The sequence below is a fragment of the Macaca mulatta genome, chromosome 15, assembly GCF_049350105.2.
Source record: "Macaca mulatta isolate MMU2019108-1 chromosome 15, T2T-MMU8v2.0, whole genome shotgun sequence".
NCBI lineage: Eukaryota > Metazoa > Chordata > Mammalia > Primates > Cercopithecidae > Macaca > Macaca mulatta.
The window spans coordinates 93,372,913-93,387,556 of record NC_133420.1 but is presented as its reverse complement, the minus strand read 5'-3'; the positions used below and the strand labels follow the sequence as shown (position 1 = coordinate 93,387,556).

General features: G+C 36.5%; 1 protein-coding gene across 6 annotated transcripts in view; it reads right to left on the bottom strand.

Moving 5' to 3' along the window:
• Positions 1-14,644, bottom strand: part of BRD10 (bromodomain containing 10) — a 94,488-nt gene that overhangs the window by 51,482 nt on the left and 28,362 nt on the right. For all 6 annotated transcript variants that reach the window (XR_013404849.1, XM_077966117.1, XM_001108823.5 and 3 more), the window contains one exon: positions 956-2,373. Coding sequence is in view for 5 of the 6 variants with exons in the window: in XM_077966117.1 (XP_077822243.1) it covers positions 956-2,373 (1,418 nt within the window). In the remaining variant the exon portion in view is untranslated. The remainder of the gene's footprint in view (positions 1-955; positions 2,374-14,644) is intronic.

The following is a 14,644-nucleotide window of genomic DNA, read 5'->3' as shown; positions in this document are numbered from 1 at the left end:
ACCTGACTTTCTAAAATTTGCTCTGAGAATAAAGTAAGTATACAAACAAGTGTATTCTTTTCTTCTATTTCAGGCATGTAAGTCTTCTCTCCTCAACTAAGGCTTAGAGTACTTGCTGAATACAATGTATAAATTTGCCTTCCAAGTGTTTCCATTCATTTTTCTAGAACTGGATACAAAACTCCCTCCAATTTTCTCTCTGATCTACAGCAGTGTCTATTTTATAAACCACTTTATTGCCTTTGAGCACATGAATAGCAGTGTAATAAACAATAAAGGATTTTGGGTTACAATTACATTAACATATTATATACTTGAGTTGGGAAGTAGTTCTAATTTTAAAATATTATTTAATATTTTAGAGACTAACTTTTTTTCTTTTTTTTTGAGACGGAGTCTCGCTCTGTTGACCAGGCTGGAGTGCAGTGGCATATAATTTTCTTATATTCCACATATTTTCTTGATATAAAAATATATACTGAAAACAGAGTTCTGAAAAATATATGATGTGAGAAAAAACAGACTCAGGAAGATAATCTGACTACCCTTGGTTTAAGTAGCTAGTTGCTATGAACTTTAGTCCTGGGAATGTTACTTCCTGAAATCAGTGCTTTTCCTACTACACTGTACTGCCCTACACCTGGGGTGGGAACCATTGCATAGTGATGGGAAAGAAATTGGTTCAGAGAAAGGTAAAAACATAATGCCCAAACATGCTCAACTGAAAATTAAATTCAAACTTACTGCATCAGTACTTTTTTTGTTGTAAGTATATAAAACGACATGTACTCTGCCTTTTTAACTCATGGAATATAAAATAAAATTTGACCCTCAAGTATACACGCATGCATACATGTGCATTTCAGTCTCTCAATCAAAGCACCCATGATGAATAATTGAAAAAACAATTTGAATTATACTTAAACATAACTCCCATCCATTTGTGTTAGCTTACCAGATTTGTGCTTCTTGTGTTTTGCTTTTTTTTTGATGATCAATAACTTATTCTGGATCTCAGGTTTGTAAGACTTGAATGCAAGAGAATGAAGACCTTCACGCTTTCTCTGTAAGTTTTCATTCAAAACATCTTTCAATTTCTTTTTTTTCTTTTTCTTCTTTTTTGCCCTCATTTTAGTTAGTTTGAGTTTCTTGTGGCTCTGTAGTGACTGCTCTAACAGAATATCCCTTACAACTTTGTGGCAGTTAATTTCTGGATGATCACTGTGACTTCCATTTACATGTATTTGGCAAGATTTTAGAGCATTTTCTTTTAATGGACTGGGTTCAATCTTTATTCTGGAAGCTTCACCATATTTTTCCTGATTTTCTATAAACCTTATTTCACCTGGACTGAGAGGCTCTCCAAAGCCAGTAACTTCCCCTGGACTCCCTGGTTTCTCTAAGTTTTCTTTACAACAATCAGTTTTTTTAATTTCACAAGGCCTGCGAATTCTAATTTCATAGTTGGATTTTACTTCCATTTCAACAGAGATGTCATGATTATCCAAGATCATTTTAGTAGGGCAGCAAGCTGGATCAAAATTATTTTCCTGCTCTTTCTTGAAGGCAGAGGGCATGCTGTCTCTACTACATCTATGTTCTCCATTACTTGTACTAACATAGTCACACTTCAATTTCTCCAATTTAATCCGAGGTACTCTTTGTATTTTAATGGGTGGAATTGGAAATTCTGGGGCCTGAAAGGGTCTCTGTTTATAAATCCGTACGTCTGCACCACAGAACTGTGGAAAATGTACATAAGCATTCTCCAAATAATCATAACCAAGAATAACTTCTCTGCATTCATGGATAGGCTGTCCAAGTACAGCATCTTGAACTTCTTTTTGTGTTTCATACACAAAGTCACAAAGACCCTTAAGTAGCCATACTTTTTGGTAAAAAGGTAGTTCGTGAAAAGGTTTTTCTTCTAATGGACTGACTTCTCCAAGAACTTTAAAAAACTGAGGACACAACCCCAGTTTTTCAGCACAGTTATCAGGATTTTCAGTCTGCCCTACAGCAGTGTACCACTGTTGTACTTTCTGCCTCAGTGCTGCTTCCCAGGTCCTGTAAGGCAAAGTAGGTCTTCGATGTAAGGTAGGTCTGCGATGGGGAGGACTTAATAGAGAAGTCATTATTTTAGATAGGAAAACATTACACTGAGGCATCAGAAGACAACGTTCCAATTCGTAAAAGACTATTTCTGGCAAATTTAGAATTTGTTGAGCTAAACAAAGGAAATGCCCAATAGCTGGAATTTCCCACATGGTCTCCATACAAGTTGGAGCTGCTTGAGCTAGAAGTTTTCTTTCCCATTCTTCTATTTCCTTTTGACTAGCTTCTTCTGCTTCTTTTCTTTCCTGCTCCCGAAGCCTAAAGAAATTTAACAAATTATACTATTATTATTTAGAGGGTACCATAAAATGATAAATTTTAAGTATATTTATCTTTAGTCAAAAAGGCAACTAACTGTCCTAGTTTTATTTATTTATTTATTTATTTATTTGAGTCTCGCTCTGTCGCCCAGGTTGGAGTGCAGTGGTACAATCTCAGCTCACTGCAACCTCTGCCTCGCAGGTTCAAGCAATTCTCCTGCTTCAGCCTCCCAAGTAGCAGTCACCTGCCACCACGCCCAGCTAACATTTTGTATTTTTTAGTAGAGATGGAGTCTCACCATGTTGGCCAGCCAGGCTGGTCTCAAACTCAGGTGATCCACCTGCCTTGGCCTCCCAAAGTGTTGAGATTTACAGGCATGAGCCACCATGCCCAGCCTGTCCTAGTTTTAAATATCAGTACAAAGTGTCTCATAAAAGTACCATTTTGCTTTTTTCAGATGAAGAAATACACATATCACTTCACTCTGAATTTGATGGAGGATTCCTGACATAATTATCCTCAAGGTAAATTCTTCAATTTATAATATCAATTACCTTTACTAAATGAAAGCACAGAATTTGATTACAATAATTTCTAGAAGTAATATGACTTCATATAAGAGCTGTAAAGATATTTACATCCTTTGACCCCGTAATTACATTCCTAGAAAATTATACTAAGAAAATAAGTCAAACAGAAGCAAAAAGTTATGTACTTACCAATGTTACCTGGAGTTTTATCATATAAGCAAAACAAAACTATGCAAAAATTGTTTTAAAATTGGAAAATAAACTTGAAATATTATGTAGCCTTAAAAATTAAAATTATTAATATCATGTATAAATACAGAAAATGTCAGAATACAACATAGTACTTAATAGTCATAATGAAAATTAAGTATATACTGAGCAGGGAGGTGACAGTATTGCAAAAGTAAATAATTTCTAGGTTAATGAGAATATGAGTGCTTTTTTCTCCCTTAAGATTTTCTTTATTAGCACTACTATAAAAACTTTTTAATTCAAAAAAATTAAATTAGATGCAAAGACAGGCATTTAAGTCTTCGCAACCTTAGATTAGGCAATGGTTTCTTAGATCTGACACCCAAAAAATAAGCAACAAGAGAAAAATAGATAAACTGGGTATCATCAAAACTAGAAAATTTTGTGCTTTTAAAAGACATCATCAAGAAAGTAAAGACAACTCACAGAATGGGAGGATGTTTTTGTAAATGATATACTTAATAGGAGACTTGTATATAGAACATATAATGACTACTTACAACTCAATAATAAAAGGACAAATAGCCCAGTTAAAAAATGGACAGGTTGGGTGCAGTGGCTCACGCCTGTAATCCCAGCATTTCGGGAGGCCGAGGCAGGTGGATCACCTGAGGTCAGGAATTTTGACACCAGCCTGGCCAACATGGTGAAACCCCTTCTTGACTAAAAACACAAAAATTAGTTGGGCATGGTGGCGCATGCCTATAATCCCAGCTACTAGGGAGGCTGAGGTAGGAGAATCGCTTGAACCTGGGAGGCGGCAGTTACAGTGAGCCCAGATCGCACCATTGTACTCCAGCCTGGGCAACAAAAGCGAAGCTCCATCTCAAAAAAAAAAAAAAAAAGAAAAAAAAAAAAAAAAGGAGAAAGAAACTTGAACATGAATAGATATTTCTTTAAAGATGTGAACAGCAAAATGAACAACAAAAGCACATGAAAAGATGCTCAACCTCATTATCAATTAGATAAATGCAAATCAAAACCAGAAAGAGATACTACTCCAAACTTACGTGGATGGTTATTATACAAAAGACAGATAGTAACAAGTATTGGTGAAAAAGTGAAGAAACTAGAAACCTCATACGCTGCAGGTAGTATAATTGCTTTTGAAAACGTTACCATGTGATCTAGCAATTCTACTCCTGCGTATATACCCAAGAGAAATAAAAACACTTGTCCACATGAAAACTTGTATAGAAATGTTTTTAGCAGTATTATTTATAAGAGCCAAAAATGGGAACAAATCAATGTCTGACATTGGCCATTTTTCTACAAATCAGATTGCAATCCAGTAAGATAATATATAAATAGTAAGAACACTACTTTGGCAAATATCACAACTTGCTCTTTTATAGAACAGCCTACTTTTATATTTTTGGTTGAAATGTCATACTACAACTGTCATTAGTGATTTGGTATTTATATATATTACATTTGAGTACCTAAAAAATATTAAATATCCTTAATAAAATTCAACTTTTTTCAAATGTGCTTAGAGTTTTATGGAATTTTATTTTTTACTAAATGAGGATGGTAGTGGGCAGGTAGAATTTGGCTTCCTCTGTACAGAGCTGGGACTCCAAAAGCACACACACTCAGTAGAGGGGCATACTAGAAAAAAGTCCCTTCCCCCAATCCTCAACTAGAGGACTGCAAGAAAATTTTTTTGTCTTCACAACAGGAGTGGTAAAAAAATAAAATCTAAAGAATTTGTAACTATAAGCTGACTCATACAGATTTATTGCCCAATTTCACATTTCCTGAGTGCTCAGAAAAACATCACACTAAGAAATGAGTTTAATGTGGTTTCATGCCAATATTGCTGTCAGGTACATGAACAACAACAAAAAAATCAAATCTCTAAGGGAATGCACCTTAAGCCCAGACTTTAAGGAACTCCTACTGCTATAGTGTATAGATAAGAAATGAGTTCACAGTCAAAGATAAAACATAAAAGGAATTAAGATATTAGGAGGGATAGGAAGAAAGAATCTGGCCCCAAGATAATAGATGTAAGAATTACAGGACACAAGGAATACAATGTTCAGTGAAAAGAAACTGAAAACATGAGCAAAGAGAAGGAGATTATACAAAATGACAAAGCAGTTTTGAAAATGAATTAAAAAGAACTTCTAGTAATGAAAAATACAGAAATTAAAATAAAAACAGATTTACAGCTAACTCCTTGATATAGTTTGGATATTTGCACCCTCTAATTCTCATGCTGAAATTTGATTTCCAACGCTGAAAGCGGGGCCTAGTAAGAGGTGTTTGGGTTATGGGGGTGGATTCCTCATGAATAGCTTGGTGCCATTCTCACTGCAGTGAGTGAGTTCTCACTCCACTATTTCTCACGAGAAATAATTGTTAAAATGGGCCTGACACCTTCCTCCTCTCTCTTGTTCCCTTTCTCACCATGTGGTATGTTGGCTCACCTTCACCTTTTGCTAGGAGTAGAAGCAGTCTGAGGCACTCTCCTGATGCAGATGCTGGCTCCATGCTTCCTGTACAACCTACAGAACCACGAGCCAAATAACCCTCTTTTCTTTATAAATTACTCAGCCTCAGGTATTCCTTCACAGCAATGCAAAATGGACTAAGACACTCTTCAACAGCAATAACAGAAGCCAGCACACAATGGAGTATCTTTAATATACTCAGAAAATAAGTGCCAACAGAAATTGCTATTGAATAAAAATATCTTCCAAAAATATAGAAAAAAAGATATTTTCAGACCAAAAAAATGTGATATTTGTGACTAAAAAACACAATCTAAAGGAAATTCTAAAGAATATGCTTCCAGTGGAAGAATAGTGATTCCTCATCGAAGCACAAAGATGGGGGGAAAAAAGTGGTAATACATAGGTTAATTTACATAGATATGGCATAAATGATTAAAATGTTCTATGGAGTTTAAAAAGAAGACAAGATAGAATTAAAATACATGACAACAACAGCTGGGCTCTGTGGTTTGCGCCTGTAATCCCAGCACTTTGGGAGGCCGAGGCAGGCAGATCTGAAGTCAGCAATTCAAGACCAGTCTGGTCAACAAGGTGAAACCCTGTCTCTACTAGAAATATAAAAATCAGCTGGGCGTGGTGGTGCATGCCTGCAATCTCAGCAAGGCAGGAGAATTGCTTGAACCTGGGAGGCAGAGCCTGCAGTAAGCTGAGATTGCACCACTGCACTCCAGCCTGGGCGACAGAGTGAGACTCCATCTCAAAAAATAATACTAATGCTAATATAAAATAAAATGCATTACAATAATAGCAGATAAGCTGGGAGAAAAATGATTAAACTGAAAAGGAAGAGACAGACTAAAGAAGCAAAAATCAATATCTAACATACAACAAATTGACTGGGCTGGGTGTGGTGGCTCACACCTGTAATCCCAGCATTTTGGGAGGCCAAGGTGGGAGGATAGCTTAAGCCCAGGACTTCAAGATCAGCCTAGGCAACACGGTGAGATCCCAACTCTTTAAAAAAAAAAAAAAAAAGAAAAAAGAAAAAAAAGAGCCTGTTATGGTGGCACAGGCCTGTAGTCCGAGCTACTTGGGAGGGTGAGGTGGGAAGATCACTTGAGCCCAGGAAGTCAAAGTTGCAGCGAGCTGTGTTCATGCCATGGCACTCTAGCCTGGGCAAAAGAGCAAGACGCTGTCTCAAAAAAACCAAAACAAATCAAAAGCAAGGGACAAAAAACAAATTGGAGCTCCAGAAAATAAGAATAGAGAGGTAGGAAGGTAATGGTGATGGTGATAGTTGAAGACATAATGGCTGAGAATTTTCCAGAATTAATGGGCACAAATCTTCATTTCAGAAAGCTCCAAAAAATAAACGAAGAAAGTAAGCCACATTTGGGCACAGGATAAAACAATGATAAAACATCAAAGACAAAAAAAAAATTCTTACAAGACGCAGAAAAAAGGACAGAGTACATATACAGGAATGACAGACTGAGAGATCTATTAATAGCAACAAAATAAACCAGAAACGACAGAACAGTATCTTTAAAGTGCTGAATTAATATAACTGTCAAACTAGAGCTGCATAACCAGCTAAACTATCATTCATAGATCAAAGTAAGTTAAAGCCATTTTCAGTTAGACTGAAATGAAAACTTTCATGTAGTGTCTTCTGCTTCCATCCAAAATGAAGTGACGAAGAATCAAATTTATACTTTCATTTGAACCAACAAAAAAATCCTAATACATGAAATAATGGTTTTCAAGCAAAGGATAGTGATCCATGACACATGAGAAAGAGATAAGGTTAGTCCAAACATTGTTCCAGTTTACTGCCTTGAATGAGTATCCAGCTCATGATGCAGACAGAGGGTACCCAGGCAAAGCCCAGTGGACTCCCTTAATTGAGAAGAAGCCAAGAGTCCAGACAGACCAAGGCAACTAGAGTCTGCAGGACATAGTACCTGCACAGTACCAGTGAGTAGACAGTTGCATAGAGAGAGAATGCTACAGATGTGCAGAGGATCTCCCGGGAGTATTCAGAGTACTGATTAGTACAGGGACAAACTTACAAAATATTAGAGAACAGAGCGCCCGTTCCCACTAGTCACACTAGAAAACTAGACTCATAATTCATGGAATATTGGGTAGAATACTCAGGAAGGTCTTACCTTGGTAGTAGAGAATAATTAGACATGGACTAGTGCTCAGGATCCAACTAACAAATCATAAAAGGTTAGAATAATAAAGTTGTTTCCAACTAACTTAACTGCATTCCAGGAAAAAGCTCAAGATTTATAGAGATCTAAAAATATCCAGTGCTCACCAAGGTAAAATTTACAATGTTTGGCATTCAAACCAAGGCTACCAGGCATACAACAATGCAGAAAAATGACCCATGATGAGAAAAATCAACCAAAACTGACCCAGAAATGATACACATATTAGAATTAGCAATAAGGGCCCGGTATGGTGGCTCACGCCTGTAATCCCAGCACTTTAGGAGGCTGAGGTGGGTGGATCACTTGAGGTGAGGAGTTTGAGACTAACCTGACCAACATGGTAAAAACCTGTCTCTACTAAAAAAAAATACAAAATTAGCTGGGTGTGGTGGTGCACGCCTGTAATCCCAACTACTTGGCAGGCTGAAGCAGGAGAATCGCTTGAACCCGGGAGGTGGAGGTTGCAGTGAGCCAAGCTCGCACCATTGAGCTCCAGCCCGGGCAACGAGAGTGAAACTCCATCTCAAAAAAAAAAAAAAAGGAAAAAAGAATTAGCAATAAGGTCATTAAAGTAGTTATTGAAACTATATTCCATTTGGTTAAAAACTTAAGTAGAGATATGAAAGATATAAAAAAGACCCAAACTAAACTTTTGGAGATAAAAACTGCAATGTCTGAGATGAAAATACACAGAATGCGATTTATGACCGATTAGACATGGCAGAAGAAAAGATCAGTGAACTTGAAGACAGCAATAGAAACTATCCAAATTGAAATATACAGAAAAAATACTTCTACAGTATATATGTAGAAGAAAAGAGATGATTACAGAAAGAAGTTCGAAAATGTGAGAAGAATTGAGAACAAACAAACTGTTAATCATGGGTAAATATGAATAAAAATTATATTATAAAAACAGTAATGTTTAGTTTAGGGGATAAAAAATGACACAAAGCTAAATTATTAATCAACAATAACATATGAGATGGACGAGGCAGAAGAGAACGAAATTAAGAAGAGGAATAGAGCTTCCCTACCAGTGGAAGCAGGTGTAAAAGAATTCTACAGATAAATAGCTATAGATAATGCCAAATGGAAAAATCAAGAAACAGCAACATAGTATTTATTTTAAAATGTGAACATGATTACCAGAAGGAATAGCTAAAAGTTAAAGGTAGCTGATTCTGAGTCATGGGCTTGAAGTTGAGTTGAGTAAGACTGATGCCTTTTAGTAGCCTTAAAGATACACTGCGACTTTTAAACTAGAGAGTCTGTAAAATAAAAAAAGTCTTAAATTGAGTTTTCAAAAGCTAAAAAAAAAAAATCAGTCAAATGACTTAATCATGTTTATGTTAAATTTATAGATACTGTGTACTTTACCATGAAATTCAGTTTCTCTACACTTTATGTACTGAGAAGGATAGAATATTTTTCTGGGTAGAATATTTTTCTTCAATATACTGTTGTTAACAATAGACAAAGTTTTCAAGTTATTTCCCATAAAATTTAATTCACAGTTTGTTTAAAAGTTTGTAATAGGATACTGTATCTTAGAATCAATCATCAGAAACTGAGTTTATTACTATTCTTGGTAGAGAAAACTGATTTTGGTTAATCTTGTCATAATTAATTCTATGAGCTCGCTATAAAATCACTTATTAGTTAGAAAACATCTCAGACTGTAAGTCTGGAAATTCTCCCTTTTTGGTTATACATACAAGTAAAATATAATGTTGTTTATGGCAGATTTCTATTTTCAAAATTAAATGTGATACCTTGCTTTTATCCAAAGGAAATAAGATTAAAGGAACTAGGAAGCACCAAATAATAGAATAGATATGAAGAGTCAACACCAAGTAGAGAAAGGACAGCAAAAAAAAAATCTGGGAATCCTGAAGGCAATGCATACATGACTAACATCAATGAAATACATTTTGTTCTGATAGAGAAGAGTGTTACATGTTCTGCAGAAGTGAAAGAGTGACAACTAGTGCTTGGAAAAGAAAATGAAAGGGAAAGTTGGAGTAGATGAAAAAACTTTTATGGACTTGCTTTGCCTAAAGCAGTGAAAAGCAACTTTTGGCCAATATAAAGATTGGTGATAAGGTAATTTCACAAACTATTTACTTGCTGCGGATATTAAGGGCATACAGAGCGGTGAAATAACTTCCCCCAGGTTTTCCTAGCAGATCAGTATAACAGACAGAAACACAGTTTGCCTGGTAGGCCAAAGTTAGCACCAATTGGCTTGCTCCTAGAAGAGGAAGAAAATTCATGATACAGTTGACGCGTGATGCTGCCATCTGTGCGCACTATCTGAAGTTAATCAAGGGCTGCTACTCACACTGCTGCTGTTCCTCATACACTGTACCTTTCAGGGGAAGATTATGGAATCTAGCCTCAGACTATGAATACTAAAGAGATATGAGGAAGCACAAAAAAGTACATGGCTGGTATAGGCCAGCATAAGGCAGAAGAGCACTTTACCTTTAGAAATACAACTATGGAGTCTCTTTCCTGATCCTCAGTAGTGTAGTAAATAGGGAATGGGAGCCTGCTGAAGATCTCTAGAGTTAATATATATAATCAGCTATTTTTTAAAAACTTTAACACTTTTAGTTAAAAAGTTAAAATAGTATCTTAAAAATGCTGAAGTACATCACATTTTGCTGGTAAGGCAGATAAAAAACCACCTTCCAGAATTATTTTCATTTAAAAATTTTGTCCAAAAGTACAGTACTAAAGACAGATAAAGCAGTACATGTTTCTAAAATACCAGCTCAAAAAATTAACGCTTCAATTTTGAGAAAATACCAAAAGACTGCCTCAGGATAGTTGCAAAAACAACATTTGCTATTTTTAAAAAGAGGGTACATAAACAATACTGAATCAACAAGAAAATTGGTTCAATTTTTTTTTTCTGGATCAGTTCTCATTTTTGATGTTGCTCCTTACTGGGCTATGGCATGCTTGCATGTTACTCTGTGAAATACTAATAGAAGCTGTGCCTAAGGTTATTTTAGCCATGCACAATTTGGCAAAAACACTAGCTTTCCAAAAGAAAATTAAGTTTTAAAGTATCCTAACTTTACTATTATAGTTTTATAAACTTTTATTGAATGCTTACCATGTGTGATGATACAAAGAGGTAAGAAAACATGGACCTCACTCTCAAAGACATTACAATTTAGTAAAAAAAAAAAATAGGACCTTTAATCTAAAATAATCCATTAATTGAGGAAACAATACAATGTATACAAATTGGTGGCATGAAAAAAGGAAGCAAGACATTTATTTATATTTTCTAAGATGAATAACACATAATATTATATTTCAGAAAAACTAACCATTCATATCAAGTCCATCAGTCAAACTTCTTATTTATCTGCCAACAACAGAATCTCCTCTGGCTAGTTGACGCAGAAAATGAATTTATTTAAGGATTATAAGGGAGCTTATAGAAGCTCTGTTAAGAGTCAGAGAGCCAAACTTAGATGACAGAAAGCCAGAAAACAAGTCCAACCACACTTAGGAGGTTCTCCAGGAAAAACCAGACAGTCAGCACTAGTTGGCACCTTTGATACCAAGAACCTGGAACAACCAGAAACTCCTACCACCAGCTTTACCAAAAAATAAAACCTCTCACTCAAGATTGCTACCTGATGTTATTTCCATACAATATCAAGTAAGAAGTATATGCCTGCTCATATACCTCTACCTTACCTGTGAATGGGTTTGAGAATATAAATTTTCTGGCATCTATCCTGGGAAGTTAAGACTTGTACTATAGGAAATTATCAAAATGTAAGAAAGCTATTTAAAAATGCTGGGTGGCCACAAATGATGAATATATATTTAATTAAGTCACTGTTACTTTGTGTTATAGAGAATATGAAAATAAATCACTAATTATAAAGTCACAGTATTTATTTTACAAAAATAATCACTGGAGTTAAAAAATCTGTTTCAATTCCAGTGATTTCCAAATCAGTAAAATACCAGTAAATCTGTACAAGTACATGAAATAAAGAGTACTTACAAAATATACACTGGCTGGGAGTGGTGGCTCATGCCTGTAATCCCAACACTTTGGAAGACCAAGGCGGGAGGATGGCTTGAGCCCAGGAGTTCGAGACCAGCCTGGGAAATACAGTGAGACCTTGCCTTTACAAAAAATGTAAAAATTAGCCAAGTGCGGTGGTCATGCCTGTAATCCCAGCTACTTGGGAGGCTGAGGTGGGAGGATAACTTCAGCCTGGGAGCTGGAGTCTGCAGTGAGTCGTGATCACATCACTCCAGCCTGGGATACCCTGTCTCAAAAAAACCCACAAACCAAAAAAATCCACTATTTCTGGTAATCCAAATAGTTTTGCAAAAAAGGAACAGGGAACAGATCTAGTATTTTTAATACAACTAAAATAGACTTAAGTTTTCAAAAGTGCTACCTAATAATGTCATATTCCAGAGTAATAGAAATTTACTTGAGGAGAACCAATTGCCAATTTTTATCTATTTTATTTTATTTTTTAAGTATCTACAATGGCCGGTATGGTGGCTCATACCTGTAATTCCAGCACTTTGGGATGCCGAGGAGGGCGGATCACCTGAGGTCAGGAGTTCGACACCAGCCTGGGCAACGTGGTGAAATCCCGTCTCTACTAAAAATACAAAAATTGGCTGGGCATAGTGGCAGGCGCCTGTAGCCCTAGCTACTCAGGAGGCTGAGGCGGGAGAATCACTTGAACCTGGGAGGCGGAGGTTGCAGTGAGCCAAGATTGCAACACTGCACTACAGCCTGGGCAACAAAGCAAGACTCCATTCCCCCCCCCCAAAAAAAAGGTATCTAAAAATGTGTTATCTACTTTCCTATTTAATAAACAAAGTATACAAAATATTATTCAATCATTCCTTAATGGCTTTAGGTCATCGTTATGAACAGAATGTGGTGGTGGTTGTGATTAGCTTAAAGATTATCTTAGCAATAAATTAATCAGCTCTTTCACTCAATTTTCTCAGACTTTCACTTAGAGGGCTGCTGTCTCCTAAATCAATGGGGTCTCTCTACACCAGTTCCCCCAAGACTGACTGTTGTCCTATCAGCATTTTCTTGAAGATGGCCACAATACCAAGCCTTTCTCAGTATTTATTCCTCTCTGTCCCACAGGCCATCACTTGCCATCTCCTTTATACTGGTTTCCAATGCTGTCCAAACTAATAAAGACAGCAATAAAAGAATGCCAGGATTTTAAATCTGGCAATCTAAGAAGCCATTATTTTGATGGCATATGCTGCACAAGGAAGGAAATCAGCCTACTTTATAAAAATTAAAATATAGAGTGGGGAGCTTCCTTCCTTTAAATGGAATAGGTATCAAATTAGAAATGAAATTGCTACATTTGAAGATTGTAAAAAATTTCTGTAGACCAGGGTTGGTTTAAAAAACACTTAACACACACACACACACACACATATATATATACACCGAGAGAGAGTAAAAATTTTTTAAAAATCTACCTTTGAGTTTGTGTCTGCTCAGATGATCAGCTGAAAATTATCAGATGTCCATCAGATACCAGATAAAGTATTACCATATTAAAATATATACTAAATTTTCAGGCTGCTGCTATCTGGATCTCAAATTCTGATATAACAGGTGCTTTAACCTACTTAACAAAATGAAAACTGTTTTCCCCAAAGGTTTTAATTAAAACAACAACAACAAAAACACCTTCCTCTCTCTTCTAACATGACCCTTCCTATGATTTCAAAGTCCTTTCCCTATCTAAATTTATAAAATCTATACTCTCAGCTAGTCTCTAACTCTTGACAGGATATTAAATTGACTGCCGGGCGCAGTGGCTCAGGCCTGTAATCCCAGCACTTTGGGAGGCGAGGTGGGCGGATCACGAGGTCAGGAGATCGAGACCATACTGGATAACACGGTGAAACCCATCTCTACTAAAAATACAAAAAATTAGCCGGGCATGGTGTCGGGAGCCTGTAGTCCCAGCTACTCGGGAGGCTGAGGCGGGAGAATGGCGTGAACCCGGGAGGCGGAGCTTGCAATGAACCAAGATTGAGCCACTGCACTCCAGCCTGGGTGACAGAGTGAGGCTCCGTCTCAAGAAAAATAAAAATAAAAATAAATAAATAGATAAATTGACAGATTAGATTGTTTGCCTCTAGATCCATTCTCCATCCTTCACTGTAAGGTTTATCTGTATCAATAGGCAACCTCATTCTCAGTCTTCCCTTAAGTTCATCAATGGAGAGACCTGGGAGGTGATCAGAAAGATAAAAGAAAGTGGGATGAAGCATTTATTTCCCTGGCTCCCTCCTCATGAGGTTGCCTTGGGCTTTGTCCTTCAACAGAAGGTATCGTCTCAAAACAGTCTCTTCTCTATAACTGTTTCCTGGTTACCAGTTACTCTCTCTGCTTGCCCTCCTTACAGCCTTATTTCTTAAGATTCTGCTACACTGTAACCCCTTTGAAAATAAACCCTCTTTGAAATATCCTAATTTGAATGTGCCACATGTTTCCTGGCAGAGGACAGACACTGATACCAACACTGATAGATACTATATCCAGAGAAGATATTAAGCAGGCAATTAGGTCTGAAATTTAAAGGAGAGATCTGGACTACCTATCTGTCTATCTATCTACCCATCCATTCTTTCTATCTATCTATCTATCATCTATCTATCTATCTAATTTAATCTATCTGTCTGTCTCCATCCTCAAGGAAGACATAAGAATGTTTACTATAGCATTCTATAATAATGAAACAACAGAAACACTTCA